Consider the following 26,355-nt stretch of genomic DNA (forward strand, 5'->3'; position numbering starts at 1 on the left):
TGTTAATGGCACAGCAAAGTCAGGCAATGATGTCTGTTTTGGAAAAACTCTTGTCAAAAGAGTGACTCAAAAGAGAGACAGATCAGTTTCATTCCATTTGAATTTTACAGCAAGAAGTGTTAGATTAAAAGGGATGTGAAATCATTCCAAGTATTGTAGCAAAGTTGTGTTTTGGAGTCAGCTACTGTATTTTAAAGGTAATTCATTTTGGATTTGCATGGAAGGTCATCAGAGTATGCCTTTATTTTATATTAGTTTTTAAAAAGGTTTAAACAACCAATGTTACTTTAAAAAAAAATTCCACCCATAAGACATAAAAAATATATAACAAATATGGCTCTTGTTTTCATAACTAACCTCGAATTCAAGCAAAAGCTACTTTTGTGTTTTTGCATGAATTCAAGGCCAGAAAGGTGAAAACAAAGGTTTTTCTCATTGGCTATCACATTTTTCAAGTTCATATCTTTATTTGCAAAAGGCTGGTCTTTTACTGCCAGTCTCAAAAGCAATACAATTTTAACAGGAGTCATATGTGATATCAACTCTACAGTATTTTTTATAAGACTGAATCATTACATGACAATTTCTAAATGCAAGTATGAAATGCCTTTACAGATTCTAGTGTTGTAAAAATAATCAAAATCTTGAGGTATACGTAGCATGTTGAGGTTTGTCACCCTTGAGAACTGATGCTGTGACCCCAACATGTTTCCAACAGTTCTCATTAAATCCAGCTAAACTTCTCAGAATGTCTAAGTGCTCTTGGTTTCATTGCTGTGTTGCTAATTTACACCATAAAACCATAATGCTTGAATTATTAAAGATAATTTTCAAAACAGTCAGCCTAAACTGTAGCACTTATGCAAAATAAGTTTCAAGGTTGGGAGGATTACACTGGAAAAAATCTGAGGTTGTGTTTCCATATAGACATGTTAGCCCATTTCTAAGGATAGCACTGACGATGTACGTTTTCCCCACACTACTCAGTCCCAACTTTAAGTTCTTTTTAAAGTCCAGAAACTTGAAGTAATTGATTATGTCTCCGAAGAGCCACTCAACACTTGTTCTCACTGAGCTCATAGCAGTATTGTAAGCTTCCATCTGTGGGGTTAAAACTCCATTTCTAAATGGACATTGAAGGTGTACACGGATGGGGTAAGCAGGATCCCCGTAAATGCAAAGTGGTTGTCCAGCCAGGCTGAAGGCATACTGACGGAGATCATCCAAAAGGTGAGACTCAGCAAGTATACCTGCATCATGCTTTCTTCCCTCTGCAACAAAATTCATGGACAGGAGGAGTGTTAAAGTTCAGTCAGATAAGTGAAAAAGTCTTATAACATTTTGTTAAAAGAACGTTGAAGCATCAAGGGTCTCACAGGGATATTTCATTCATTTTTCTTGTAACTATAACAATTCAGGAAAAAATGAAACTATTTATTTGTTCATTGATATATTTATTACGACATAGTCAGCTTGGCTATGAGGTAATGAAAGTGAAGTGTTTTAATTTGTAAGAGTTTCTCTTTTTTAATTTCTCATAAAAAGGAGTTGTGTGTTTCCAAGAAGCTTCATTTCAAGCGATTTCTCAAGATCAAAAGAAAAAAAATACACTTGAACAGTTGCCTCCTCACCCTATAAACCCCAGATTCCATTTTCTAAAAAAAAAAACAACTTACCAACAGGGCCATACATATTTGCAATCATTCCATCTGGGGTAACAACAGACTGAAACTTGATTCCATGGATACATTTGTGTCCATTGTAAAGCAACCTCTGGTTGACAGTGCCGGGCCTACAAATAGGGCGAACTGTCCCATCAACAAAAGCAAAACAGTTATTAAGTGGGGCTCCTTTTCGGTGAACAACTTCGGCAAATCTTTCAAGATTGGCTTGGCTTAGTTGCTGATGATTCCACTGCAGAATGCGATGGCTGTGAGCTTGATAGATATAATCCAAAACTTGATTTGTAATCATACACAATACAGGAACCGGCCTAGCGAACAAGTGGACCATATCGCTGTATCGGCAAGGGTAGCCCAACCGCTTCAAAAGCATGCATAGTCCTTCAGTTCCTTCACAAATTGTTCCTTGGTGACAAATTATAACATCAGGAATCCGCAAAGCTTGAGAAAGCCTTGGGATATCAGTTTTCCTGAACCGAAATTCGGCCACACATTCATCTTCGGTCAGGTTTTGGAGGTCGAAATGTGGATACAAGTCACACGGCAAGTCCAGGTTTTGTGGGCTGTAAAGGTCGTACAGTAAGAGAAATTCGGCGTCATTGAGGACTTTCATGTCGTAGTAGAGCACTATAAGCTCTCTCAATTCTTTCCAAGAAACCATTTCTTCTAAATAAACATACCACAGCCAAAAAACTTGGAGCCAAGTCTGATTTGTTTACATCGAGTTTGACTTTGCCGTACTACACAAAACTTAATCAATTCGAGTTTTGGCGGGAGACGCCGTAGTCGGCCCAGTCTCTTTCGGTTGTATCCGCCGTACCAGAGCTTCGCCGTAGTGGATCTTAAAGTCCCTAATGTCTTAAACACGGTAGACATGCACCGGGACTGACTCTCACTACAATCTCTTATGAATGCTAAAGTGAAAAGAATAAAACCAGATTTTGCATTTGCCGGAAGCGTTTTCAGTTTAAGTTGTAGTGCAAAGAGATTTTCTTGGAGGTTTTCAAGTCGGGGTTGTGTTCGAGCAACTCGCTCGCTTAGCCATGAGGTACCAGGAGTCTGATTTACATCAGGGTCTTTACTGTTTTTTTGACTTTTGCTAACAATCTTAATCTTAATCTTCTTACTCCTCTTCTCTACTCAATCCTTACTAGGCGATGAGTGACTAGTTCAAGTGTAGTAGAGGTTTTTATAGCCAAAGCTGGACACGTTTGGGTAACTGACCGTAGGAATAAAAACAAGATAAACTCGCGGCCGCGTGGGTAATGTTTTGGTTTTACTGAACCCACATAGCTGCGATTTACAAGAAGCTACAAGCCAATGAATAACTAAAACGCTGGTTAACAAACCCAAACAGGAACTTCAAAGAGACTATGAATGAACCAAGGTCAGCTCTGACATGAAAAACACGACCACCTATGAAAAACTAACATCCGACAATGGCAAGAGAACAATATTCCTAATTAAATGGCATTAAGTAAATCCGCGAGCTAAGCAAACCTTCAAGTAAAAGTCTGAAAATCACAAAATAAACAATGGAAAATGCCTATGCGCACCAAATCCAAATTAACCTTGACTCACCTAATAATAGAAAAACGAAACTTAGAAGAAATACAAATCTTAAAAATAACTATTAAAATACTTCACAGCACTTGTAAAAGTTTTATTAATTTGACCTAAGCTGACGTGAGTTCTTGTTTTATAACAGTGCAGGTTTACATTTTCATTGGGTTTTTAGTGCGCCGCTAATTTCAGTCGAAATTCGCTGATTCCAGACAGGTGGCTCGGGCTGGGAAAAAAAAATGAGCCTTTTTTAAAATCAAAAAGTGGAAAAACAATTAAAGTTATAATGAAATTAAAGCTTAATTACTCCAGTAAAATAGTAATTTGCGGGAATCAAAAAATCATTATCAATTTTACTTAATTTCCTTGGCTAAAAATAAGATAACGTAAAAAAACTTAAATAAGCAAGGACTATGTTCCTGTCTCGTGTTTAACAAATTAAAGATCAAGGAAATAATGAAAGATTTTCTACGTTGTCGAGAAATATACATTAGGATGTACATTTTTTTGAAGGTAGTAAGTATGTTAATATAGCTGCATGTTTTTTGGCTGTAATTAATGAAATGGTTCTTTTTATATTTATTGAGTAGGGTCAAGATAAAATACCTCCACCTCATCAGGTGAGAAGCGCTCAGTCCCGGCCAGGATTGTGTTTGGGTCCTGCACTGCAGCAGGAGCAGGGTAGTATAAGCCAAGGCGTGCGCGTGAGTTGCTGTTACTGTTGGCATTATTAACAATGTAGATGTAAATACCAAACACTGGACCAGACCATGACGCCCTGTAAATTGCCCTGTCTGGACTCCTCACCTCACTCACAAAGGGATCCAGCTCTTCCTTATTGCTAATTGAAAATATAAACGCCTTGCGAGTGTAGCCAAAGAAACCACTGGAGTCTAACAAACCAACAAAACGTAAGTATTAACTTTTGAGTAAACACTGTGGTGTAGTTACTCTGTACTGTATTTTCCTTAGTTTGAATTTATTTATTTATTTTTATTTTTATTCTTGACTTTAAATGAATTATCATAAACTAAAACAAAACAAACTTAATAAGAACCATGAGTGAAATGGAATCACACATTTTTTTCAACTTTCCTTTTTTTTTCTGATTTTCCTCCCTTTGTTTATTGTATTGCTATTCCTTACAGTTAGTTATGAAAATGGACATAGTCTTTGAAGACAGATATACAGAGATGATATATGATATACGCCAATGATAATGCATTTCTTATTTGCATTGACATGTGATGTAACTAACCTTTCAGACCTTTTCCTTAGGGATAAGGGAACCAGTAAGGGATAATTGAGAAAATAATTTTGGAGATAATTGAATTGTTTTAGGGAGTAATGAAAGTTCATCATGGTTCTACATTAATTATGATCTACACTTATTTTTCTCCGCTTTACTTTTATTGGTTATAGGATCGCAAGCTGGATAATAAGGTGGGAATATCTCTGCCGCCAAGAAAACCCATTTTACTATATTCGCAAAACCCACGAGACAACGGCTTCATGGTTATTGTGTTTTTGTTAGCACTCGAGAAGAGTCTTTGTGAAATCGCCGCTTGTTTACACGCGTAAAAAGTCGCCTCTGGAAACGGATTAATCGAGCCTTTGCAATGCCATAACAATCACAATGACTATTGCATCTTTTCAGCTACAGTTATACCTTCTTTAATTCTAACATGAATGTAACCACAAAAATTTGTGGCAAACATTTTTTTTTCTTTCCCACAAAAAGTGCGCGGAAAGGGGCAAGTTTTTCCCCCAGCACCTCCCCGTGCGTGTTCCCTGACTTTTAGACTGTAGTAGGTTTTTTAACTAGATTCAATTTACTAAACTTCAACTTGACTCCTTGGAGGGTTGGGAGGGGGAGGAGTGGGGTACTCCCATATTTTGGCTAGATAGGTATGTGACGCCCGAAAAAGTATGGTATATGAGGGTCTTATTCTTCCATACTGAATCAATTTTTCCCTTGTTAGTGTTGCGTTCCCGCCGTTATCAATTGGTTAACATTCAAGAGTCTACAGATATAAAGAGGGTCTCAATGGGGTGGTGGCTTTTACGGTTATCGGCTAAAATTTTGGCTCTTTTACGGCTATTGGTTAATTTTTTGCAGTTACGGTTAACAAAAAAGTTAAAAATTAATTTCTTTTGTTTCAAAAACTTAAATATTAATTAACCTGTATTTTTTGTATCTTTAAAGCAAAATAAAGGCCTTCGGATCATCTCGGGATAAAAGAAGCTATTCTATTGAAAAATTTTCACATTTGATAGATCAATATACTTTTATAAAGTATTCCACTTCTAATATTATTTTACACATAGAAATGCCAATAGTAAGCAGACACGCGAACGCCCAACTCAAGGCAGGGGCGCGACATTCCACACTAGAGACGGCTTATTCGTGTGAGACGGGTTATCCGTTTGATGATTTGCGTCAGATAGGTAATACGTCTCAATTTGAAAATGGAATAGTTTTAATTTTGAAATGAACAATACCCCTGACTTTATCCGTCAATTTTGAAGGACGGAAGATGGATTATCCGTTACAGACTGAGCCTGTGTACAGCCGCAACCTCCCAGCAGAAAAAATTGGAGAAGGGGTGTCTAACGCTGTGGAGGAGGAGGCGACTGTACACAGGCTAGTCTCGATAATCCCGTTCTAGCTCTCGTGTGAAAACGGCCAATAACAAAATTCCCGTGTACAGTGCACGTGTTTTTAATGATAGCGAAGGAATGTACAAAACGACTGCCTGTCGTTGCCTTGTCCGTAAACCTCATTATTCCGCGCGGCTAATGCGTTTCGGGTCACGTGGTCCGAGCGAGTTCGCCAGCGAAATGCCTTGACCGAGATTGCGTGGGAAGACGCCGTACATGCAGGGACTAGGCATGGCAATGTCTACCGTGGCGTCAGAGAAAAACAGTAAAATGTTCTTTATGGGCAACGTGTTTTACAAACAGCTCTGCGTGTTGTTTCACTAGTGTTTCAAGGGCACGACCTTCTGAAAATCGCAAATATTAATTCCCAGCAAGAAGCCCTCTTTCGCTATAGGAAAAATAAGTTCCCCGAGATAGCGGCGGAAATGGAGCCTAGGTCTTGGTCAACACCTAGAAGGCTTTTCGCCTAACGTGCGTACGGAGTCAAAGTGCCGGAAAATAAAAAACGCAACCATATTCGAGTTAAGCACCTTCCTTAAAATTAACAAATATAGGGAACAATTTCTTTTACGGTTAACTCTTTTTTACCCAATTTACGGCTAACGGTTAAAATTTTTCAATTTTTAGGCTATCGACTAAATTTTTGGCCGTTTTACGCCTATCGGTTAACCCCATTGAGACCCTCTACAAATGCCCAGCTACACGAGAAAAAAAAATGGTCTGTTAGCTGAACTTTACCCTAGAGTATCATGAAAGCGACTTAATGAAGACTTTTTCGGCGTTTCTTTACTCACGCTCTTTTCTTCGCGCGTGACTGACAATTAATTTACGAAAAGGCCTTCTGATCACGCAGGGTATGTGTTGTTTTAAATTCTTAGTTTGTGTTTTTTTTCCTTGAATTGAGTCTCATTTTGTAGGGGTGCGCCTCTGAAGAGCGCGTCTCCGTAAGAACCGACCAGTGATTTCGGATCAAAAAATTAATTTTTTTTATATTCTGGGATATTAAAGTCTTTACATAATTGGGTACAAAAATGCATTTTGTTTGACCGAAAATGCGAAATATAATTTTTTACGAATTTTTGAATTTTCGGCCGGTTAGCACCGACGCAATATAGCCTTTGAAACTACAAAAATCGCCTACATTGCCGGCGCTACAGAAAACAAACAACTCGTTCAAGAAGCCCGATTTTCTTTTTAATACATGTATACGGATACACCACTCCAGATGTCCTAGCCATATCACAGTTCCGAATTATTTATTCATTTTAACGGCACGAATCTTTTTCCTGGCACGTGTCATCAGCCTTCCATCAAAACACGAAAGTAGCTCAACTTTGAGGGGAGTTTAAAAAAGTGTGGCACCAGTCTGAACGTTGCTATCTGTATTAATACAAACTAGAAATGATAGTAAAACGTAAAAAGGAATAATTTTTTTTTTTTTTTTTACGTTTTCGAATATGACCGCCGTTTGAATTTCCAGAAATTTTGAAGACCTGATGATTAACGAACACTCGCCTTGTGCTTTGCTCTTGAAAGTCAACTTCACTTGATGGCTTGATGGATCTCACCTTAGTTCTTTTTCATTTTAAGGTTATTTCTTAATCGTCTGAAACTATATTGGCCGTTGATTCCGTGTTTATACTTGTTTTGTTGCAATGTTATCTGGTTTGTAAAATGGTCGTATCCGCGAGCGTGACTCGTTGGTGACACCCGACCTCGAGGTCTTTGCTAAAAATAGTTTTTCTTTAGGATCGACTCCTCAAGATATGGCAGTAAAATTTCTTGGGTAAATACCCGGGGGGGGGGGTACTGCCATATATAGGCTATATAGGTATGTGCCGCTGTGAAGGATATGGTTTTCAAGCAGTTTACTCTGGGATAGGGTATATAAATCAGAGCGTTTGGGTCTAGAATAGGGTATCATTTTTCAGGAAACTGATCAGTTGGTTGAAGATTTGATCTAGACTAGGTACACAGCTACTCTAGGATAGGGGGATTTGGGGAGGTTACTTTAGTATAGGGTAGCAAAATTCAGCTGAACTAGCTCTGGTAAAGGTTAAGGGTTCCAAGCTCCCAGCGGCACATCCCCACCCAGAAATTCCTAAAGGCCCCCCCCCCCCCCCGGGGGTAAATAAAACTAATTTCTATGCAAATGTGACGCGATAAGACGCTAAGAAAGCAATTTAGCCCAGTTATCTATTTGAAATACGTTTGCGTAGTTGTGTGCGTCTGGACACGAAGCAGACAAGAGGGTCTCAATGGGGTGGTGGCTTCTACGGCTTTCGGCTAAAATTTTGGCTCTTTTACGAGTAACGGTTAATTTTTTTCAGTTACGGTTAACAAAAAAGTTAAAAATTAATTCCTTTTGTTTTAAAGAGTTAAATATGAATAAACCTCTATTTTTGTATCTTTAACGCAAAATAAAGATCTTAGGACCATCTCGGGGTGAATTTAGAGAAAATGTAAGGGTTTTCTTTCCCCAGGGACAAAGAAAACTGTCCTTAATAACGAGCTGTTGTTAGTTGTTGTTGTTGTTTTTTTACGATATCGAAGGAGTGTACAGACCGACTGTCTGCTGTGGCCTTGGGAAAATCTACTTGTAGAGATTTTCGAGGTTAGACATATTCAGTATGTACGTTGCAGAAAGAAAGAAAAGATATAACGAACCACTTAAAATACAAACTGATATTCGTCAGGGCGGGTCTGTTCGTATGTGTGATACATAATTGATCATTATTTGGGCTGCAACTGGCTCGAAACTGTCGCCCTTTAAGGACGTGTCAACATCTTTTTTTTTTTAGGAGCAAGGAAAAGCTAAAAAATGATCATGTAACATCACTCAATTTTTGGAAACACAAGTCCCACTCGGTCCGGTAGGCTTTCTACTGCGCTACTTTGCGTTTTCACTTGCTTTTGAGGAGAAAGGATTGGTACAGTTGGTTATTGCGCGGCCTTCTATGGGAGAAGTCTAACGGCCGATCCCCAAATGTGACCTCCAATCCCTTTTTCGACTTCTCTCCTTTCCGTGTAGCTTTTAGTAGCTGTGTTTAGAAGGGTGGGTGTAGGGCTCAGGTTTGGTTCAAAGATAGTCATGTCTCTTTCGAGGTACGGACTTAGCTTTTTACCTTTCAGTTGAAAACAAAAACTACTCTTCAAGTCATAGTAAATGTCACAGTATTCTTAATGCTGATCAGGAGGCGATAACCTGTGCCGACTGAGTTGTCTAAGAAACTGTACATCCAATTTTACATAAAGAGGAGGTCGAGAGAATAACTCTTGAACGTTTTCCTTAAACCTTTAAAAAGAATTGTTCCATTACGTGTTTGATTTTCCGGTTATATTATTAGCCTGCGTAGTTTTGGTCTGGCGCGCAGTACAAGCTTATAAGGCGGGCGAGGGCTGTGAAACCACGAGAAGATTGGGGCGGGAGCAATGCTCTTTCGTGCGAGCTTTGCGCGACAAGACCGCCATTCTACGCAGGCTAGTTTATTTTGTAAAGTAGTTCTGGATTTTTGCTTTATGTAAAATGTGCACGGAAGGTTTTTACAAACTATTTATTTTTTCTGCATCCAGATTTCTAGTATTCTTGAAAGTCAATTTAATATTAATAGACATTTCGCTTTTAGAAGAGAAGATGAACGTGACTCAGGTAACAACGCGGAAATTTGACAATTTTACTTGATAAAATCAATTTTTATTCTAAAAGTATTTTTCGAGACTTCGAATCCTACTAGGGAATAAGACTGTTTTGAGTTTATTTTGCCGTTTGTCAATCAACCCGTCATAATCAGTGAAAGTCGCGATTGTGTTGGTCCGAAAAAGTACTTCTCTGCTATGAGTCGATATGAGTCGAAAGTCAAGCTCATCATTGTCGTGATACAGCTATTTGCAGTACTTCGGTTCAAGACGCAAAAACAAAAATTGGGGGAAAATAAGCATTGCAATTGGCCAGAGGAAATTACTCAGGGAGCAAATGTACAGAAGGACAGATGAAGAGACAATGTATTGTAGCATTACAAAAATTTCTATTCAATCGGTAATTGGTATTACAAATAATTTTTAAGCCTTATGCACATCATTGCTCAGACACTACCCGTGGTATACCTGTCGCACCTGGACTGAGCCACAGTCTGCAGTCACTGGCATGTCTGTCGTAAATACGCATAGAATGAAGTGAACCTTTTTAGTGGTGATCCACATTAGCGCGGAAGAACATGTTATCTCGGGAGGTACTCCTGGGAATTCTTGTTGGGGGTGTGCCGCCCGGATCCTTTTTCAGGCCAAAAAAGGTCATTTTAGTTTGACACCGTTTTTCAGGCCTGGCCTCTTAAATCCATACCTGTTTTCAGACCTGGCTTCAAAGAAATTAGGTCGTCATTACTTAGATTAGAACAGCAACGAGATGGAAAAGAATGAATGAGGGAACAGACATGGAAAAAGAAATATGCATTGCTGAAGTAATAGGGCCAAACGCTGGGTATCGACGATTTAGATCATGCGTTCCATGGTCAGATCGAAACAACAAAAATCCTTCCAGTGACTTGCTTGTTCTTTTGTAGGCACAAAAATATGCGCTAACAAGGAACCTTAAGACCCAGGTTCTTAATCTTAATGCTTACCGCTACTCGATGGTAAAGCTACATGAGCTCTTCGGATGCATAAATTATATGGTAAGTAAAGGGGGCAAGAGTTCATGTTTCGTGGCCACGGCCCAGGAACGTTAGCCCTTGCCCTTGTGAATCATTTTAAAGAGCTGTACACTTTTTTATTGGTTTTATTGGGTTTCATTACCTATACATAATCACGTAGAAACGTTTTAAAAAAATCCTCGACGTCTTAATCTTGTCCAATGATTTTTCGAAAAACAGTGGGGCCTGGAACGAACTTTTGTAGCGTCACCTCATTCTCTCTTGGTAGCGTTTTAGTGGATTCTCAATTTTCTTCTCTAAAATGTGTTGAGCCAATTTTTTCAATGCATCTACGTTAAACTGAAGAAGTAAATTAATCGATGTATGGCGATTCAAAGGCAATTGCCGCTAACAAATAGCGGAAAAAATTTGAACGTCACGAAACAACCGTGTTACGCTCGCGACCAGCAACGAGTACCATTACTTTTATCACAAATAGGGCAAAAAATTCCCTTAGAGGACAAATGATAAGAAAACCAATATTTTAGTAAAAGCGATTGCTTAAGGCACAATAGTATCCGGGCTCTACAAACCAAGAAGGACATTACAAACAGCGAAGTTAAAAGAGGAGAATAACAAGGCAGGTGTTCGTTGATTATCTTGTCTTCGAAATTTCTGGAAATTCAAACGGTGCTCATATTCGAAAACGTGAAAAGCAGAAAAATTTTATTCCTTTTTACGTTTTACTATCATTTCTAGTTTGTATTAATACAGATAGCAACGTTCAGACAGGTGCCACACTTTTTTAAACTGCCCTCAAAGTTGCGCTATTTTTGGTTTTGATGGCAGACTGATAACACGTGCAAGGAAAAAGATTCTTGGCGTTAAAATGAATAAATAATTCGGGAGGTGTATCCGTATATTAAAAAGAAAATCGGGCTTCTTGAACGAGTTGTTTGTTTTCTGTAGCGCCGGCAATGTAGGCAAGTTTTGCAGTTTCAAAGGCTATAGCGTGGTGCCAGCCGGCCGAAAATTAAAAAATTCGTAAAAAATTATTTCGCATTTCCGGTCAAACAAAATGCATTTTTGTAACTAATTAGGTAAAGACTTTAAATATCCTAGAATACAAGGAAAATTAATTTTTTGATCCGAAATCACTGGTCGGTTTTACGGAGACACGCCCTTAAATAAGGTATCAGTTTTCGTTTCTCTCATCTTCAAATAGGGTCAGTACTTCAGGCCCTCGGTGTTTTGCACTCCGTTGACAGCTGTAATTAGTTTTGAGTCACGGTATTTTTTTTAATTGTTTTTATTAGCGATAAAACCGGACACGCAAGATTATTATTCTTTCTTAGAATTTAGCCAATCAGTTTTCAGCTCGCTCGTGGGACTAGCGTGATTAGAGAAATTGAAGGGTCTGTGAGAAAGAATCCTGTTATTGAAAACAGTGTCTTATACCTTTTCTTCAAATAAGATAGGAAAATAGCCGTGTCATCACGGGATAACGCCTTACAGAATTGTAAGTATGTTCACATTTGTTGAAGAAAGTTTGCTGATTTCATTTTCAGTTAGATTCGATTTATCAAGCTTTTATAGTCGATTCACAAGTAAGCAATGCAATGTATGCCTTTATTTTCAGTTGACTACGCATATACACATCTAGCTAGTTGTCGCGAGATTGGAAATTGTGACATTAAAGTAGATCAAAAACAACTGGTAGATCCCGTTGACATTATTTTCCTGGTGTGTCTTCAACCCGAGTAGTACCCAAAACCGAGGTACGAAACAGTCAAAATTCTACGACGCACGAGGACATACACCAAAGGTCAACAAGTCATCGAGAAGATCATCTTGGCGACAGGAAAACGAGGACGACCGACAGCAAAAGGAGCGACCGACTGTCTTTGGAAACCTTCGCCATAAGGACAAGACTTCTTAAACAAAGGTACAAATTATCTGATTCTTCGGTTTTATGGTTAGATATCGTGATCGCGTGAGGACCGCACGCCAAATTCTCTGCATGAAAACGAGGCTAAGGGCGTGAACGTTGAAAGAACGACAACAATTTTTTAGATCGCAACACGATGCCTCCAAAGATCGATTTAAAGACCCTCTCTGGGAAAAGAGATAACGCTATCCATGTACTCAATGAATTATTCGTGGAATTTGAAACTCTCTATTCGGTGAAACCCGAACTAAACTTATTGGCAGCTGTTTTTAATGAGATCGAATCAAAGTACAGGGCTGTCAAGAAACAGATGGAGATCATTGCTGATAGACTAGTTGAAGAAGGAGTCACGTCAGAAGACGAAAGAATAACCGAAAATCTAAATTCAGGAGACGAAATTAAACCGCGATATTTAGAAACTTTGCGAAAATATGCGAGTTATCAAAAAGAATTTAGTACATTCCAATCAGCATCGCAAAACACCTCTGAAAGCACTGCAATCCTCGAAGCAGTCGCTGACGCAGTAAAAACAATGGCAGAAAATATGGCATCAAGACCGCACGCAAGTGGTTTAGAAAGGCTACCGGCCCCATCGTGGGATGGGTCACGCAAGGCGTACTTAACCTGGAAAAAGGAATTTCAGCATTGGATGAAAAAACATGGCCAGGATAAGGATGAACAACTTCAGAGGTTTCGTAAAGCCATGCCCAAGGGTTCTTGGTGGACAGAACAGTTGAAGACTTGCAAAAACATCGATAGAGCATGGGAGATTTTAGACATAGAATTTGCAGATAAAAGGAAGTTAATGGACGAGCTGCTGGCGGAAATTGATAACTACGGCACTGTAAAAGGCGACTCGAAGAGTCTGGGACGTTTCGCCACCTCAGTACTAGTGTTTGTGAGTGACATGGAGGACAATGGCTGTCCTGTTCAGGAAGTAAGTGAAGCGCCATTCTTTATGTCGAAACTTTTGTCGAAGCTTGAACCAAAGGACAACGCGGACTTTGGGAGAGAGATGCAACGACAAAAGAAAGAAGAAAACGTGGCAAATTTAGTCGATTGGCTCCACCAAGAGGCAGCCTTTCGATCCAGGGGAAAGAAAGAAATTGAGGGGAGCATCAGCTATAAAGAGCGCGGAGGCAGAAGGACCGATCATCACGCCAATGACGCTAGCAGTAGAAAAGATGATGAATCTTGTCCCCTCGGCTGCAAGTCTAAGCATCTGCTCGCTTCCTGTCCGGTATACCAAGGGTTAACAGTCAACGAAAAGTGGGAAGTCGTTAAGGAGAATAAAAGATGTCGAAAATGCTTAAGAGTGTCTCATCACACGAATGACTGTACGAAGGCCGACGGAACTACTTGTGACAAGTGCAAGAAAAATCATCACCGTTCTCTTCATAACGAGAAGAAGGTGGACCCATCAAAGTCAAACTTGGATCCTGACGCACCTGCCTTTAACAAAAGAAGTCCAGATCAGGCCGAGTCTAAAAACAACAGTGTCCAAGGAAGAGACAACGAGGGCGCTAACGATGTCAAGAACGTACCTGGAGTTTGTCCAGTTCAGAAAATCAGAGTCAGAGATAGCGAAGGAAACTTCAAAACCTTAATTGCCATGTTGGACACCGGTTCAAATACAAGTCTTTTATCTAAGAGGGCTGCAAAGCTACTAGGTCTGTCTGGTCCTCAGACACACCTTACTATGAACTTAGCCGGAGGACAACAAAGGGGAGAGGTGTCTGAAGTCTTGGAGATTGTGATTGAATCACCCGTCGATGAAGACATCCCAAAGAACCTCCGAGTACATACCGTTCGTAAGCCTTGTAGCAGTGCTAAGACCGTGTCAAGAAAAACTGTTGAAGCTTATCCTCACCTCAAGACGATCGCAGATAAGTTATATCTGTCTGGTGGTACGGTCGATCTTCTGATTGGAACTGACTTCGTCGATGCCTTTGTTGACATCCATACAAACAGCGGTAATCCAGGAGAACCAGTGGCGAAAAGGAATTGTTTTGGCTGGTATATCTTGGGACAACTGGACTCGGATGCTGAAGCTATACCACGTGTTCACTCAGTGGACATTGGAACTGTGAGCGCCGCAGAAGACATAAGGAAACTTGTTTATCAAGATTTCTTAGGAGTCAGACCGACGGAACTTTGTACCTGCAGTGAAAATGCTCTGCGCGAGAACAAGTTCGTAAAAGCTCTCTCAGCCTCGACCACGTTGGTGAGCGGAAGAGTGCAAGTCAGGATGCCTTGGAAGGAAACCGGGCCTCCGAAACAAAGTAATTATGACATTGCCTTGAAAAGAATGTATTCAGCTGAGAAATCGTTCAAAAAGAAAGATTGCCTTGCGATCGTGGATGAAGAGGTCCAAAAGCTAGTAGATCAAAGCTTTGTCATCAAAGTACCACCTGAAAACGTGGATCACAGTCAGCAAGAATGGTACATGCCACTACAAGCGGTGTTCACTCCAGAAAAGAGCACAAAAGTCAGACTTGTGTTTGATTCATCATCCAAAGGGCACAACGGTCTCTCCCTTAATGATCGCCTAGAGAAGGGACCAAATTACATCAGCAGCCTACCCAATGTTCTATCAGCATGGCGCTGGGATGAGTTTGCGTATGCCGGAGATATTCGCAAGATGTTTAACCAAGTGTTGGTGCATCCGGATGATCAAGTTTTTCATCGATTCCTGTGGAGAAAGAATCAGAGTGATCCTCCCACTGTATACCAGTGGCTCAGACTAAATTTCGGGGACAAGCCAGCTCCAGATATCGCTTCGAATGCCATCAACATCCTGGCGAAAGCTTCCCAACTGGAGTTCCCTGAGGCGGCGAAGGAACTTCAGGAGCGAATGTACGTTGATGATATCGGTGGATCCAGACCAACCGCTGCTGAAGCCAAGCATGTCACAACTACAATTGACGAAGTGCTTGGAAAGGGTCAGTTCCAGATAAAGGCGTGGCATTCAAACAGCCAGGAAGTCGACCAAACCAGCGGTGAACGATATACAGATTTGCTTGGTCACAAGTGGGACAAGCAAGAAGACACATTCGCCCTAAAGAAAGACTCAGTTGTGAGAAAGAAAGAAGATTTCACAAAGAGATCGTGCCTCGCCCTATCGGCTCAAGTATGGGACCCTATTGGACTCGTCGCGCCTGTGACGATTAAGTACCGAATTGACCTCCAAGAACTGTGGAGTACCGGATATGGTTGGGACGACATCCTCCCAGAAGCAATCCAACAAGAATGGAAGGAAAACGAAGAAGCAATAAACCAACTTCTATCTTTCAAATTTGACCGGAAGCTAAAACCAGATCATGCAATAGGTCCACCTCAAGTACATGGTTTTGCGGACGGAGGAGAACTGGGGTATGGAGCCGCCATTTTTCTCCGTTGGAAGCTGCAGGATGGAAGTCATCAATGCGTTCCAGTTATTGTCAAGCCCTTTGTTGCCCCGCTGAAACGGAAAACTATTCCCCGACTTGAACTCTTGGGGTGTCTAGCTCTTACGCGAATTTACAACACATGCCAGGAGGCGCTGGCCTTTGTTAATTTTCACGAATGCGATAGGACTTTCTGGACAGACTCTCGAACAGTCTTAACGTGGATCAAGACCCCACCTCGAGAATTCAGACCGTTTGTATCAGTTAGGGTGGCAGAAATCCAAGAAACAGTGGGATCAGAACAATTCCGCTACATCAAATCCAAGTACAACCCTGCAGATGCCCTTACCAGGGGAATTGCTCCGGGTGACCTCGAAAGTTGGATCTCGGGGCCGTCGTTTCTAAAGTTGCCAGAGACGGAATGGCCAAAATTTGAGGACGAGGACCAGAACCCTCACCAGGATCGAAAAGAGACTTTAAAAGAAATGAAGGCTGCAACGAAATGGCACGACAACAGTAGAGAGTTTCATGCTGCCTCAGTTCACAAAGAGAAAGAGGACAACCCTATCTTTTGCTACTTATTGCAAAGCTGCTCGACGTTCACAAAAATTCGCAGAGTCCTTGCTTACGTTCATCGTTTTGTTGACATTACAAGACGTAGGGCTGTACCCAACAGCTCCCTAACAGTCCAGGATCTAAAGCGTTCAGAATTGCAACTCTTGAAATGGAGTCAGCTCCACCTAGATGTGTCACAACTTGACGAAAAGCTGATCGCCACAACGGACGAGGAAGGGCTAATCAGAGCTCGTGGCCGCCTTGAAAATTCCAGGATCCTACCAAAGGACATGAGGAACCCCGTTGTGCTGCCCAGAGATCATACACTAGCAATCCTCCTTTTACGACACTTGCACCAGAAACGCGGACATTGCGGTTACAAGAGTCTCATGCACGAAGCAAGGCGAACGCTTTGGATTATTGGGCTCAGAAAAATGGCTAAGTCCGTGGTCAGCAAGTGTGTCGACTGTCGGAAACTGCGCAAGAAACCCCTACAACAGCTTATGGGTCAACTGCCAAGTTTGCGGGTAGCAGCCGGATTTCCTCCATTCTCGAACACCGCTATGGACATGTTCGGGCCACTGCAGATCAGACTGAACCGAAGAACACTTCAAGAAGCCCAGATAATAATTTTCACATGTGCAACAACGCGAGCGGTTCACCTGGAACTCGTAACTGACAAGTCAACCGAAGCCTTCCTAATGGCCTTTCGTCGATTCGCATGTTTGCGCGAACACCCAAACGTCTGCTGGTCAGACCGAGGCTCCAACTTTGTAGGGGCACAGGAATACCTGAGAGAGGTAATGCAGAATTGGGACATCCCCAAGATACAAAGCATCCTTTCAGAAGAATTTGTCTGTGATTTTGAATGGCAGTGGAACGTCCCACATGCGAGTCACCAAAATGGGGTTGTCGAATCGCTGATTAAGTCCGCCAGGCAAGCCCTCAACAGTGTATGTAAGAATCAAGCGTTCACTGAAGAACAGTGGAGAACGTTCCTGGCTGAAGTTACCTACATGATCAACAGTCGGCCCCTCTACCCAAGTTCCGAAGACGTCTGGGAGGAACCACCTATTACCCCGAACGACATCCTAATTGGTCGTCACAGCTGTCCTCCTCAGCCCGAGCAAGAAACCAGAGTTAATCCGAGGCATTTAATAAGGAGTGTCCAAAACAGAGTTGCCGAATATTGGACTTGCTGGATGAAGTACTTTGCTCCATCGTTGCTGCCGCGGAACAAGTGGTTTCGTAAAAGAGAGAACGTCAAAATCGGCGATTTGGTCCTCGAGCTCAACCCACATCGGAAGAGACTACAGTGGGAGATGGCGCTGATTGTAGACACCTACCCAGGGGAGGACGGATTAGTCAGGAAGGTGCGCATCAGAACCCAGAATGGCGAGTACGATCGCCCCATACACAAATTATGCGTTATTGCTACAAAGCAAGAGCTTTGTGGAGAAGAACAATAATAGAAACATTTATTACTCCAGAACACTGAACTGATAAAATATAGCTGAGTTTAACTTCGTGCTAATTTGATCGTTGCTCAATTAGGTCCCCAATTTCCGCACTGGGGCCGAGTGTTTTGCACTCCGTTGACAGCTGTAATTAGTTTTGAGTCACGGTATTTTTTTTGATTGTTTTTATTAGCGATAAAACCGGACACGCAAGATTATTATTCTTTCTTAGAATTTAGCCAATCAGTTTTCAGCTCGCTCGTGGGACTAGCGTGATTAGAGAAATTGAAGGGTCTGTGAGAAAGAATCCTGTTATTGAAAACAGTGTCTTATACCTTTTCTTCAAATAAGATAGGAAAATAGCCGTGTCATCACGGGATAACGCCTTACAGAATTGTAAGTATGTTCACATTTGTTGAAGAAAGTTTGCTGATTTCATTTTCAGTTAGATTCGATTTATCAAGCTTTTATAGTCGATTCACAAGTAAGCAATGCAATGTATGCCTTTATTTTCAGTTGACTACGCATATACACATCTAGCTAGTTGTCGCGAGATTGGAAATTGTGACATTAAAGTAGTTCAAAAACAACTGGTAGATCCCGTTGACATTATTTTCCTGGTGTGTCTTCAACCCGAGTAGTACCCAAAACCGAGGTACGAAACACTCGGAGACAAATATCTATCCGAAATTTATGGGGATACCCCACCTGGAACTTCACACGCACTGACTTGATCGAAAAAACTAAAAGTGTAAACAACAAAAGCAAAATATGTAACAAGACACAATAACCAATGGAGATGGATCCCTCGAAGTTATAAATTTTAGCGGCAGAAATAAATAAATGAAATGAAAACAAAATAATAAAGCATTTCTTTTCATCCCGTAATAATCCAATGTAAATAAGAACACGTGATGTCGACTTGTTTGACTTGATCGTTTTACCAAGGTACAAGAATTGACATACCTACGACACTTGTCATAATAGCTGGGACGGTAGTGGTATTTTCTACCCCCTTAATGTTGGATTTTGCGAGTTGGAATGACAGGAGCAAAAAAAAGCAACACTGGGAGGGAAGGAGCACATTTTTTGTCACGAAATGGGTACAGCACGGGGTGTCCTAACGTAATGTGACGAGGATTGTAGGTAAACATTAGGTATAACGGCGAGGCTCTCGTGCTCGCGAAACACAAGCAGCCAGGCACTATGGATAATAAAATTTGGTTATCTATGCATTCAAGAAATTGTAATTGTGACAAAATCTTCCGTCCTTACGTCCGCCCTTTCATATTAGCGAATGTAAAATGTCACACTCACTTATTATAAGCGTTAATCCAAGGTGTATTCGATTTGTGATTAACTTGATATTAGACATCCACTTGTCAAAATAGGGTATCCGCTAACAACTGTCCGTATCGAAGCCTCAGGTTTACAGCTTTCTTCAAAGGCATTTCTTAAAAGATCAAATGAGAGCTTCGTTTTTGGCCCTCGCTAAATCTACATGTTACCGTGGTAAGTGCCACTAAAGAAATAAGAATTGGACTTAAATGAAAGAATTTTAATTCTTTCATGTCTAATTACAGGGTTATTAAAATAACCCTGTAATTAGACATGGCCTACTGATGGTGAAAAAGGCCGCGGGTAAAGATGACGTATCTAATATCGTTCATGACAGAAAACATTTGATTTCTAACTTTTCATTCGACGGGTATCCCGTCAGGTAAATATAAATTAAAGGATTTTACCGCAAAAATTGCTGTGAGTTATTATAATACGGTAGTTTTCACTTTTTTGTGCGGGTATAGTGCGGTACACAGGAAACCAAAATGTGACACTCACAGGCATTTATGTCTGATTTTGGCAACATAGGTATTCTTACTAGCTTGAGTACGCTGATTTTGAAAATCATTGTTGCCAAACTCAGTTCTTGTGTTAAGGTGGAGTTTGGGGATTTTCACTATGACGCAGGAGCCGGCTCCTGTATGACGTCATTGTCCAAATGAGGGGTTTTCTTTCCTTTAACAATTCCAAATTTAAAAGAAACAGAAATTCTTTTAAAGCGTTATTAGTGTTTTAAAAATTATATTCCAAGAATTTCTGATTGTTTTTACGCTGCTTATATTAACATACAGCCATCACGTGACACTTGACCACGCCTTCTTATAGAAAAATCACCTTATCACTTGTATATTTATCACATTGGTAGTCTTTACACTAGAGCCTAAATAAGCTAAGAAATATTTCAAAAGAAGCAAATTTTAATTACTTCAAGTAAAATAAAGCTTCACTTACAACCGATTCTTTTTTACTTCAGGTTAACTTAAGGCTATTTTCCCACGCAGTATATAATTACGATTGATTGACGTGTTTCGCCTTTCTCAAACCTCAAGGGTGCTTACCATTTGACAGAAAATTTCGGAAATTCCGGATGGATGGTAAATGGTAAGGTCACTTTTCGGAAATTCCAGCCAAAAATTGAGGAGTATGTTTTGAGGTAGTCCGTTCATTCCAGTTCGTACAAACCAAACGGAATATTGCTTACCATGTACCAATTTCTCGGTTCCAGACGCATTCGCCCCCTTTTTGGATTCAAACCGTAACGGTTGTGGCAACTCTACGGTAAACTGGTAAATCTCTTACCATTATGCTTTCGACACCCCAGCCAAATTTTTCTGTCAAATTTTCTGTCAAATGTGACCTTCTGCAATTACCGAGAAGAGCTGCGCAGACAGTGGTGTACCAAAATGAAACCAAGCCAACGAAGCCTCCGAGTTTGAATTGATTGCCATAGAGGCAGGGACCAGTAGATCTCCAGCTTGCGCCCAGCCTGTCCCCTTTGGGTTCGGAAGCACTGGTTTCGGGAAAGTATGCCTGACGCCAAACAAAAGTATAAAAGCCGTATACCACTTCTGTTCAATAGGTTCTGTAAATATCCTGACACTTTTGTCTTCCACGATATTAGCTACCTGCAATTGCTGCATAATGCCTCAGGAATTACAAGGGCAGTTCTGTCAGCAGGCCTCAAGCTTGCTAAATGCTTTGTTTTATTTGGGCCTCTTTGCCAACCAGGTACCTGTGTTGCGTGGAAAGTGTCCGCCTAGTAACGAATCGTTGATGTCATGTTATTAGCAGTGTACTGCATCAGGAAGTTGTCCGGACTTAGAACCAGTTAGCACAACGGTGCCGTTTATCTCTTTCAAGAACAGACTCTAACTTGCGCTAGTGAGAGGGGCAAATTGAGGAATTGCCTGTCTTAGAGCTCTTTATATGGCCCGCCTTGTGCAGTAGATCTACTAACAGCGTTGAGTAACTAGGAGCGTACATCATAACTTGTATGATGTAATCTCCTGTATCAGTGCTTACGAATTCGAACAAGTCTCCAACTTTTCTCATGATGCTTTCCTGTTGATAGATGACTGCGGTATGTTTGTATTGGTTTTTGGGCTAGCTTATTATATCCCGGCCATACGTCAGATAGCTGGAGTATTTGGTTACGCTCTGCAGTATAGTGGCCGAACTCAAAGCGGATAAAATCATAACGATTACTGCCTGTTGAGATTCTGGTACTAAGCGCTCAGACACTTCTTGCGATACCTTTCCGGCCCATCTGCAGCAATGAGACCACTGACCTCAGCCAGGCGGAATTTTATTGCATTATCCAGATTAGCCTGAATTTCAGACGATTACTTCGAATCCTTTTTTACTCTTTTAGCAACGTCTGAATCGACCGGCCGCTAATTCCGTCCAGTGTGACGACACTACCTTAAAACCGGGTAGTGTTTGATTGGTCGATTCTTGTCCAAACATTCGCAGAATTACGTATAATTATGAGAAATTTTAGCGGGATTGCCGGGTCGGATGCCTGGCATGTTTGCGTGGAGTTAAAAAAATTCGAAAGCGAAAATTTCCGGGATTTAAGTCTTGTCATTTCCACCGTCAAGTGTAATGATTCTGTTTAACTTTTTTTCTTGTTTTTTTTTTTTTTCTTCTTCTTCGTTAAGGACCAAATAGCTACTTTTCAATTAAAGCAAATCGTCGTGTTTTTGTTGTCAGTGTGAGTGTTTTAATAACATTGCGATCGAGTTTGAGTATTGAATTAAACGTACAACAGATTCGTTCAGAGTACTGCATGCAGATGGCAGTTAAACATGAAGTACGATCAAAAAGAGTAAAACACTACTGTATTATGTAGACATTTCCAGACGATATTTCTTTATTTGCCAGTTGAAAATCGGGTTTTACTTTTTGCATGAGTTAAGGCAAAGGAGTAGTGACCTCACTGGACGGTATTAACGGGCAGTCGTTTTAGACGTTACTGTGGAAGTAGAAACGACTCGAAGTAATCGTCTGAAATTCAGGTTATATCCAGATAAGATGATTCAATTCCTGGAAATGAATTGCTCACATTGAATGATGTAAATGATTTGAGCACCTCTCGGGGTTTTATTTTTGGCAAAGTACAGAATAGACTCCATTGTACAGGTGCGACACTTCTCCTACTACTTCGTGCTACTTGCCCTTTTAATGAAATGGAGGCCGCCTCGTTGTCAAAACAAATACTTTTTTTTCTGCGTTTGGGCGGGATTATTTAATAACTGTTCCTTCAAAAGCTCAATTTTCACTTTTTGTATGAAGTCACGATAACAAATTTCTGTGCCATCGTAGACAGCATGACTCTGAAATAGTTTCATGAGTGGTTTAAGGGCAATTTGAAGCACTTAGAGCTGCTCCGATGTCTCAGAATTAGAAGATAACTCGAGAAGTTGCTCGAAGTACGAGAGGTTGCCAAAAAGTTGCCGAGCAACTTGTGGAAAGCCCTAGGAGTGGTTACATCTCTTACGCTTTCTCTTTTTATTGTCTCTTTATTTTGTTCATCACAAACACTGTTCCGTGCCTTTGCGCTTCTAGCAACTTTGCACATCTCTCGTCGGTCCTTGTGGAAAGCCACTCCTCAGTGTCTGTACTGAGAGAATCGCTGCAGCTCCTATTCTTTTTAGGTGTCTCCATGCACCTACATTTTATTAAGCAGTCTGCCTATCCTAAACTATTTGAACTTACTCAAATTTCGAAGTTGCCTTGGTCTTGTAACTTATTTAGTGAGAGGAAAATTGCAGGAATGTGAAGGTTTTGCAATAATTGCCAAGAGCTAGAGCAATCAAAGAATGGCTTATTTTAATATACTTTTTAATTATCTTAAAAAAATTGTCACGATAAATACCACATCTTTAGCCATAACTGTGTAAATTTTATATTAAGGGGTGTGTCATGTGACGCCTCGAAATTCGCAGAAACAGCGTTTTATAAATTCTCTAAATGGTCTTTAAAATGTACGTAGAGCCCTTTGAAACCATTTCTGGATCTATTAAATTTAAAATTGGGAAAGGAATGAAAACTCCTTACAGTGAAGTCATAGGGAAATGCCCTAAAACTCCACCTTAACACAAGCTTGAGCTTGGCAACATTAATAATCGAAATCAGCGTACTCCAGTTAGTAAGAATAGCTATGTTGCTAAAAATCAGACAAAAATGCCCGTGGGGGTCATAGTTTGGTGGCCTGTGTAGAAAACTTAGGTAACCTTTGAGTCAGTACTATGGTCCATGTATTTTCTCGCCAGGAACCGGGAGGATAGATATTCAACATATCTGCAATTTTACAGAATGGTTAATACGTAACAATCAGCCTCCCTAGTTCTTACAGCAGCAAAAACAGTTAAGAAGTCTGGTCTGGCTCAACTTTACGTTTTATTACTATTTGCTTTTAAACTGAGCAAGCAATATTCTTACCCCAAGGAATGTCCGTGTAACCTCCAAAAACGTATTTACCATTTTTTATTATGGTAACTGTGTCTCTTTTTCCATCGCAGCGTTTGTGAAACTGTGTACGGACATCCCAGCCGTGCAATGTAGCCCGCCAGCACAGTAGCCAGTAAGAATTGTTCCCAACCGCTGGCTCCAGAAATTTTCCCAGATGGTAGAAATAAGAAGAATTTGTTTTCAATATGTTTGAGTCCATGAGCGCTAAAAATAGGAGGAGAGTAAAATAAAGGCTTCAACGATTGCAAAAATAAGTGGTTTCTAGTGTTTTACATGTTCCGTTGCTGCTGTAACTATCTGATGTCTTAAGATGGAACTAGAAGGTCTGAATAAAAACTTCTTATCGGTCTTAACGTCAGCTTCCTCCCTTAACCTAGAGACCGCAAAGCTCCATTGAGGGGAGGGGGTGCTTGGGGTGCTTTTTTACTTAGTCACGTTAATCGTTTGTACTGGCAACCTCTTAGTTTAAAGACATACTATCGCGGTGTTCCGCCACCGAAATAAGACCAGTATTAGAAGCTACTGAAATAATAAATACTAATTTTAACACAAAATCAAACTTACAAACAGCGATGGCCCAAAATACCGGGCAGATTGATTTTAGACAAGGCTGCACCGTTAATTTGCACTCTTAAACTCGAAGGGCAAAAACGCTTTTGAACTTGGAATGCAACTAACAATGTTGTGCAACAAGTTAAAAGAACATTTTGCCCGTATTACTTGACCTTAAAGATCATGTCAAATCTTCATGTGCTTTTATCAAATTGAAACCAAAGGACTTCAACAAACCTTTCTGGTTGATTTTTTTCTTCTCTAAAATAGCTATCAACGAAAAAGGGGAAATAAACGGGATACCAATGATGACAATGATGAACATGATTTCACCATTTGATAGACCCCAATTACACAGCGGCCATTTTTATCACAGGCTTAGGAATCTACTATTTTAATGTACATTATATTTACCGGTGCAATTAACGCCGAAATATTCTGGCCTCCTGCAGATACATAGGAAGGATCCTTTGGTGTTATGGCATTTGGAGCTGTTGTCACAGTTGTGTTTTTCTGTTGCACACTCGTTAACGTCTGAAAAACAGGAGATGCTACTATTTAGCTTGTCTTTTTTTTCTATATATAGTGTTCGACCACAAAAGGACTACTGAGAAACAGTTTTCTCTATGACTCCGATGATTACAGACGGAATTGATTCTAATCTGAGTCCTATTACCACTACTAAATGCTAGAGCTCTTCTAATTATGATAAAAACAGTGTAGTGGGATACAGTGCGCGGAGGCAGTACCCGTCATATATACATAAGTAATGGTACAATAATCACTCCATCGCGAACGCTCTTCGGCGTTTTTTTGGTTTTTGTTGTTGTTATTTATATTTTTCTTCTAGCCGCATGAAACTCTTACAAGATCTTGTGTTTTAGTTTCATAAAATCTGAAATTATCACAAATTTTGGTACAGTTACGATTAATTGTTACTTATATTTATACAAATCGGACTCCAGCTTTGTGGTCTTCTGACTCCACTCAGACCTATTTCCATTAATAACAATATAAGTATTACAACTATCATTAAAATTACTATTATTATTATTATTATTGTTATTATTATTATAATCATTTCTTGCTTTGTACACTGGCTGATCTCGTACCGATTTACCTGCTAAGGGAGCGAGTCATAATCCCTGACCAAAGTCCCCTTGGATTTCACCTCCTTACTCTAGAACTCTAATACTTCCCTTAAAATCCTTGCTGTTCCTAGTAGTGTAGTTTTTTAGATTAATGAAATACTAATTCTAATGTCCAACTTTTCTAGCCACTTATCCAAGTTCTTTGTCACACTTCCCAGTGATCATACAACATCGGTATCTCCTGCACAGTTCTCATGTTCCATATCCTTGCAATTTCTATTTTAGGCTCCTGATATTTTATAACCTTCTCATTCTCCTTTTCAACAATTCTCTTATCCCCTGCTACAGCAATATCGACAATGGCGCACTCTCTCTCCTGTTTGTTTACAACCACATGATCATGTCTATTGTAGCATCGATGACATGATCACATTGGATGTTCATTAACCCACAGTAGTTTAACTTCATCGTTTTTACTCACACTGTCAGGCACGTGTTCGTACCACTTGTCCTTCCTTCCCAGCTGATATATCTCACATAACTTCCAACGAACTACTTTTGCAATGTTGTCATGTGTCTGTTTATATTCCCTTTGGGCTAACCGTTTACATTCACAGACAATTTGCTTTACACTCTCGCCACATTACCTACATAAGGGGATTCGCACGGTTAGCATGTTCCTGGCCGGCACAAATAAGTGCTTCTGTTTGAATCTTTGAGTGTGCTCTTCGTAACCAGCTCCAAGTTTTCTTACATGTGTTGTTCCGGGTATTCCTCATAAAATTGACCATGCAGCTTTTTTTCCTTCCAACTGTCGAGTTTCAGCTCATTGTTCCAAGATGTCTTTAATCAACTTAACTGACAATTTCCTCACTTTCAGTATACCTTACCCCTTACCCCTTACCCCTTGCAGTAAAACGACCCAAGAATTCTTCACACACCACCCAAAACTGTTTTACTCACATCTCACACACCCCTCACAGCTTATTAGTCGGCCCGACCTCCATCCTCCCTTGAT

General features: G+C 40.4%; 3 protein-coding genes across 3 annotated transcripts in view; 1 reads left to right on the forward strand and 2 right to left on the reverse strand.

Moving 5' to 3' along the window:
* Nucleotides 1-218, forward strand: part of LOC140946898 (uncharacterized) — a 1,773-nt gene extending 1,555 nt beyond the window's left edge. The window contains exon 2 of the mRNA XM_073396003.1: nt 1-218. This exon is cut by the window's left edge and continues 662 nt beyond it. Within this exon, the coding sequence (XP_073252104.1) occupies nt 1-65 (65 nt within the window). The 3' untranslated portion in view covers nt 66-218.
* Nucleotides 219-653: 435 nt separating this feature from the next.
* LOC140946892 (uncharacterized) lies at nt 654-2,343 on the reverse strand. Its single transcript, XM_073395999.1, has 2 exons — nt 1,677-2,343; nt 654-1,271 (listed from the first exon to the last, which is right to left on the reverse strand). Exons 1-2 carry the CDS (start codon nt 2,341-2,343, stop codon nt 859-861), a joined length of 1,080 nt encoding a protein of 359 aa, XP_073252100.1. The 3' UTR covers nt 654-858.
* A 1,089-nt stretch (nt 2,344-3,432) lies between these two features.
* On the reverse strand, nt 3,433-24,777 carry LOC140946914 (uncharacterized). The gene is made up of 3 exons (XM_073396014.1): nt 24,661-24,777; nt 23,665-23,898; nt 3,433-4,138 (listed from the first exon to the last, which is right to left on the reverse strand). Exons 2-3 carry the CDS (start codon nt 23,891-23,893, stop codon nt 3,825-3,827), a joined length of 543 nt encoding a protein of 180 aa, XP_073252115.1. The 5' UTR covers nt 23,894-23,898; nt 24,661-24,777; the 3' UTR covers nt 3,433-3,824.
* Nucleotides 24,778-26,355: the final 1,578 nt, after the last annotated feature.

This window comes from Porites lutea, chromosome 8 (genome assembly GCF_958299795.1).
Source record: "Porites lutea chromosome 8, jaPorLute2.1, whole genome shotgun sequence".
NCBI lineage: Eukaryota > Metazoa > Cnidaria > Anthozoa > Scleractinia > Poritidae > Porites > Porites lutea.